The sequence below is a fragment of the Rhea americana genome, unplaced genomic scaffold (assembly GCF_003343005.1).
Source record: "Rhea americana isolate MKP2758 unplaced genomic scaffold, rheAme1 scaffold_63, whole genome shotgun sequence".
Classification (NCBI taxonomy): Eukaryota; Metazoa; Chordata; class Aves; order Rheiformes; family Rheidae; genus Rhea; species Rhea americana.
In genome coordinates, this window is record NW_028186790.1 from 4868466 (window position 1) to 4874812 (window position 6347).

A 6347-nucleotide genomic window follows, 5' to 3' on the forward strand; every position below is an offset into this window, starting at 1 on the left:
GTCCAGTGGTTCAAAACTTAGCTATCACACATGCAGATGGGGAAATCTTATCCTCTCACTTTGGAGTGTCTTAGTGATCCCCATTGCAGTTTTCTACACCAGACCAAAAAGTTTTTCTACRTTATTGATGAACCACTGAGGCACATCAAGGAGGCTTCCATACAAGTGACCTACGTTGTGTCTGCAAGCAGTAACAGGAGAAATGTTTTGCCGAACGGGATAGTTTTGAAAATGGTTGCTTTTGCATACAGGGTTTTATGGACATTTTCAYAGGTGATTGAGAGTCTTTTGGGAGCCAAGCATTTCTGCTGGATTTTCAAGTGAGCCAGCAGTCTGACTAGGCAAATTAATGTTCCCTAATTTTTGGACATCTAGTTTTGATTCCTGTCAGTTAGGGGGCTAGTCTTCATTTACAGTCACTGATGGCTCTTTTAGAATGACTCAGAGCAGAAAACTGTAGTGTTATTGAAGTCATTCTCACAGTGCTTCATGTATAGAAACCAGATGCAACTGGGTAAATATATGAGTTTCCAGAAATCTCTTCAGCTGAACAAAGGATATATCAGTTTTAAGGTCAGTATATTTTTTGGTAAGATTTTTAAAATTCACTAGAATAGTGCCTGAAAAGTCCACTTGTTTCAGGGCCAGAGAAATAGCAATGGCATGGGTCGTCTTATGCCAGCTGGATGCAGGTAGTTTGAGGATGTAAGATGCCAACATTGTGAATGTGATGTTTGGAGAAGATACTAATGGTTTCATGACAAGCTTATTCCAAGCTAAGTCCTTGGTGCTACTGAAAGTAGTTGTCCTTCCTTCTTTTGTCCTGTGCTTTTTCCTCTCTGCTGGATCTAGTACTTTTGGGACCTCCTGGCCAGACAGATTGGTTCCTAGCTCATGGAGTGGGGGCAGGAACGTACAGAGAGGGATTGAAGGGGCAGACAGAGCTACCTCTTTCAACACAGTCTCAGGGCAACTGAAGCTGGTTGTGAAGCCAGAACCTCAGACAGACTCCAGAATTTCTTACACACCCTTTCTCACCTCTTAACCTCTGCTCAGCAGYGCACAGGCTGAACCAGCACAGCTAAATACAGAACCGTGGGAATCCTGTTTCCCAGTTAGAGACTGACCTCAGCAGAGTCCCTGTATGGATATGCTGGAATTACTTGGCAGTTCAGCGGTGGCTTCCTTAGAAGGGCAGCGAGGGGAMCCAATTTGAAGGCAGAAAATCAACTGCTCCACTTTCCTACTAGTGGTAGTCAAATTCTGTGGGTTTGGCCCTGTGCCCTGGAACTGCCAATGGAGTCCCCTGGCAAAACAGAAAGCAAGTCAGTGTAAGTGGGCTGGTTTGATTGCTAGACTAAACAGAGGTTTAATACCGAGACCTTTCAGTTCAGTTCATTTTGTTTTATGTRCTGTTTGTTACAACATTGTTTTTATGGTTCTCTCCCCTTTACTTGATATTTCCCACCTTTCTCTTACTCTTCGCAGCAGATACGTTAGCTAATAATACTAATAGCTAACAATATTAATAGTAAACCTCTTGTTAACTTCACTGGGGTGGAGAGCTATTCCTTGGAGATGTATTGGCTTGTGAATAAGTTCCTGTGGTGTAATAAGCCCTTGTGCGTCAGGAGAGCTGTTGTAACTCTCTGGATGGACAGGGGTTTTGTCAAAGGCTTTGGGCACTGTGTGGATTGGCAGTAGATAATCTAAATGCTAATACAGTTCTCCAAAGAATACTAGGGTATTGAAAGGCATGAATTCTGCAAATAAAAGTTGTTCTTTTCCAATAGATCTTAYTGATTTGTGTCTGCTAATTCTATTTTTTTAAAAAATTTGCCAACTCTATAAGACTCAGCCTTACTGTTCTTTTGTTCCTGTCTTTTGAATAGTGGCTCTCATTTATTACCATTTTTTACCTGTTCCTTTAATACTTAGGCTCATTTGAGTGTTAGATTACTTACTGCAGTTAAGAAAGCAATACTTTTGAGTTTGTGTAGAAATTCTTGGTGAAAGTTGTCTAGTTTGTATTTAGTGTTACTTTAGATTTTGTCAGTTTGTGGAAGAAGCCTCTTTTAGAAATGTCTCAGTTTGAGATCACTCCTCAAAGCTGACCACACAAAACTAGCACAAATGCAGAAGTCACTCCAGGCCTATCCATAATGAGTACAAATGCAAAAAAAACAAAGCCTTGGAAGTTCCTCCTGTTTTAAAAAGGAAGTTGTTTGTATTATAAGTAGTTCAGCAAATTAGTCAGTGAAAACTGCAGTTATCATTWGTGTACTGAATAGGATATGTTTCTGAATAAGACTGTATTGTAAGTTTTGCATGAGGCTTTTAGTCCTCTGAAGTGCAGCATTTCCTGTTGCAAAGAGATGAAGGTCTTATCATCCAGCAGTTCTATTTTGTTGATAATAAATATATGAAAATGGAGGTAACAGGTTGGTACTCTCTGTGCGCAGCTGTAATTGGAAAAGGTTCTTCAATGTAGTTGGATTGTATATATAATCTTTTGACCTTAGTTTTTAGTTTTTGATGACTATGGTATGTTAAGTGGTGATAATTGGGTTTGCCCTAGGCTGAAACCTGACCTCCTCTCTGCAAAGGAGATCAGATCTATTGTAAGAGGTGCTCAAAGAGGTTTCCTTAGTAATTGCCAAGCTATGCCTCATAAGAGTAAAAATCTCTAAAATCTGGAGATTTCTTAGAAAGGACATGCTATCCTAAGGAATTAGTTTTTCTCTACTTGGTTTAAATTGGACTTTTCATCCAAAGGCTTTTGTGCTGTGCTCTAAGTTCTCATATTTTTATGCCACTTTCTGCCTCATAACTCAAGCTACCCTACTGTGAAAGCTGCCTTGTAGCCTCGTCTCATGGAACATGACTTTTAGCTGTGAGAGCATGAGACATGAACTTTTTCCCTCTGTTCTTGGAAGGAGATTAATCTCTCCTAGTTTAAGCCAACTGCAAATGGCCTCTAATCCAAAGCAGTTTTTAACCTCCTCTCTAGTCAGTGGAGAGACTTACAGAGAAATTTGCAGAGATTTATTGCATCCAAATGCCAGTGTTCAAAATAGATGAGATTAATCGTCCTATGGAGATATGTCTCTTTCCATTGACTACAGAAGTCTAAAAATTACCCTTGTTTCACTGTCAAGCTTTTAGAAGGCTAAATTTATAGCAAATTAATCCTACTCTTGGTACCAGAAAGTACTGGCTGACTTTTGTAAGTTCTGTATGCAGTCTGTCCAACATAGTATCTAGCAGTCCATTGCTCACTTCACCTTAAAGGTGCTGTAGACTTCATACCATGTCTCCTTCAGGGCATGTGAGGGTGTTCTGACTAGCACCTTTATGCAGCAGTCAAAAACTGCAGCAGTCACTGGCGAGGGAGTGGAACTGAAGAAACCTTTCAAAACCCATCCAAAGGGATCAGTGCAATGGTTCAGCCTGCACTTTGTTTTTCAAGCCATTCCTTTTCTGTCTGTCTGTAACAGTGCTGCTGGAATGACTGTTCTTTCTTATTTTAAGCTTTCTGCGGGGGAAGAGTAAAACTGTTGAAAACAAATGTGATAGGTAGTTTTCACAGTACAGCATTGTTAGCTCTGCTCTTCCAGTTCCCATTGGGTTCCTTTATAGTTCTTAAAGAGTACAAAATGTGGGTACAGTTAGAGTACATCAGACCAAAAGTTCATCCAGCTCAATATCCTGTCAGTGAGTGTAACAGATGCCTACGTACCTTTCTCTGATGCTTTCCCAGCCTCCATCTATTTTCAGTTCATTGAACTTTGTGAGCCATAAATCTTTCTTGTTAAATGTAGAATTGCAGCTGACTTTCTTGCCTCTTACAATTTCAGAACTAAAAAAACAAAGAAAACATCTTTTTCACCAGCCAAGAAAGAGAAGCCCAAATTAACCATTTTCGAAGAGGAAGTTGATCAAGAGGAAGGACTGTTTGGCCCAGAAAATGATTTCTCATCACTTGGTCCCAGGAAGAAGATGAAAGAGAGTAAATTTGTTCTCCATTTGTTTATATGCATAGATTGTAAAGCATTCTAAAGCGTTTGGGTAATTGAGCTTTTAAAATGTAATGATCCAGGTTGGATGATGACTTGTGAATGTTAAGACAAATCTTTCACTGGAGCAGAATCATCTAGAGGGAATAAATATGACCTACAGTACCTATAGTTGTTCACTATTGAAATTTTGGGCTTAGGTATTCTATATCTGTAGGAGCTGACTGTCCCACACTTGCTCATAACACTTTAACAAAAATAACGTGACCTACTTCTGAGTGTGGGAAGGAAGCAGATATACCAAGTCCTGAGAGCACAGTGTGTCACTGATGAGTTTAATGTGTTTGTGGATTGGAAGTGCTTGTGTAAAAATAATTTTCTATATGACCTTTTTTTTCAGCCCCATCATGAGATTCCCTAGCTAGTGTTAATGCAGGTACTATATTATGTCACATTGTTTGACTGGCTTTCTCTGTTTCCCTTTTCTAGATCTGAAGTTATTTGAAGACCCAGACCTTGGTGGGGTGGTAAGACTGGGTGACTCACTACTGCTACCAGCTGCCGTTGATACTAGGGAGTTTGTGCTAAACAGGAGTCCTGAGGAAGACACTGAGGAACTGCTGAGGTACCCATCTCAAATCTATCCTGTAGGATGAAGGTCCCTTGAATAGAGTGTTGTTTAGATCTGAAAACTTGAGGACAAAGCTTAAGCACTGTTGAATGCTAACTATGGATCAGTACTTAACAAAGCAAAGGGAATATCTACGTCATGAAGCTTGGAAATCAAGTGCATTAAAAGGCAAAAATAGTGGGACCCTTTGCAAAGGGTAGGGTGCAGGGTATTATCCTATGACTCCAAATGGAGGGTCTTGTAGGCCCAAGACATACCATCCAGTCTCAGATTTCTAACATGGCGCTTCTGCTTTCTGGAAACGATCCAGAGGGAAGCAGAGATGACCTGCCTTATGAAAAATGAGAAACTCAGGCAGAGGACTGACAAAGTCCAGAAACAAGGATGAATTCTACTTCAGTACTCTGAGATCAGGAGCTTTTCTCTCTTGCCACTAGAGGAATGATTTTCTGCAGCTGGCTCACAGAAGTCCATGCCCACTTCCAGGAGAATTTCTGTGCACACCTCCACAGTCATAAAGGACAATATTTTCACGTTCACTTTCTCCTGTGTTAGCAATCTCAGCATAAAGTACTTGACCCAGATTTTTTTATATGGCTAGAAGAGAAGTGCCTCTTTTAATAGAGTCCTTGTAATCCTGTTCATCAGTGGAGAGAGTTTTCTATCTGTCATGTTAATGTCCTTTGGATTATAGGGTTGCCCTTCCTTCATTGCAGAGAAAAGTCTCTGAAGTCTGCTCTGAGAGCAACAGGCCATGCCTTCTGATCAGTTTGGGGTCATCAGTGTTAGCAGCACACCCAGATGGTAATGGAAAACCTTGGAAAAAGATTCCAGTTCTTTTAAATTGCAGTCATTTTCATTTGTACTTGACTCATTCCAGTGCTTTCAGCAATTCAGGAGAATCATACCTCTGGTCCAATGGGAAAGTTGCTGTGGCAATCTAGAGCCAACTCATGGCTAGGCCAGAGGTATAGGCAGATAGGTCAGGATCTGTCCACTTGTTTAAATGCCTAAGACTCTCAGAAATCTCTGTGATAAATCTAGCACACTGTGTTACATGCACATCACTGAGAGCAGATAGACTGATTCACAAGCACTCTTCAGTAGGCTGGAGCAGGGTGGGCCACTAAAGAAGGCTAGCAAATGCCTTGGTCCATGTTTTACCACACAGAAATTTTGCCTGGAGACATGCTGTCAAGACTTAAGACCAGCCTGAACTATTATGTGCTAACACTGCTGTGATATGTCCAAAAATCTTAAATGTTCACTGTACGTAGATAGATCAGGTGAATAACGCAGATACGGTAACTCTTGACCTGTGTAGCATACATCAGTGCTACTGCACTGCTATACAGTATGCTCACATGTACATACATGTGGTAGATCCAAGAAGTGCGTGACTTGCTGGAAACAGTACTGCACAGTATTCCCGCAGATACTCTTTCTAGTGAATCATAAGCAGTAATAAAAGAGCACTGTTTAAGACAGAGAAGGGCAGCACCTTCTCTATCCAAAGGGGAGATGGAAGCAGAGTGCATGAGCAACCAAGACCTTCATGATCTTTGTGGTAAGCAAGCAGTTGTAGCAGCAGTAGCACCACAGCACTGTTGGCACAGCAGTGAATCCCCTGCAGTGACTTGTAACTCCTGGGGAAGAGACTGTTATGGAGACAAATGAGTCTGCAAAATGTGCGTGGGCTG

The 6347-nt window shown here is 41.0% G+C and overlaps 1 protein-coding gene across 1 annotated transcript in view; it reads left to right on the forward strand.

The window, feature by feature from the left end:
* Positions 1–4708, forward strand: part of HS1BP3 (HCLS1 binding protein 3) — a 43569-nt gene extending 38861 nt beyond the window's left edge. Inside the window, exons 5-6 of the mRNA XM_085320362.1 lie at positions 3858–4009; positions 4506–4708. Coding sequence (XP_085176488.1) covers positions 3858–4009; positions 4506–4672 — 319 coding nt within the window. The 3' untranslated portion in view covers positions 4673–4708. The remainder of the gene's footprint in view (positions 1–3857; positions 4010–4505) is intronic.
* The last annotated feature ends 1639 nt before the right edge of the window (positions 4709–6347 follow it).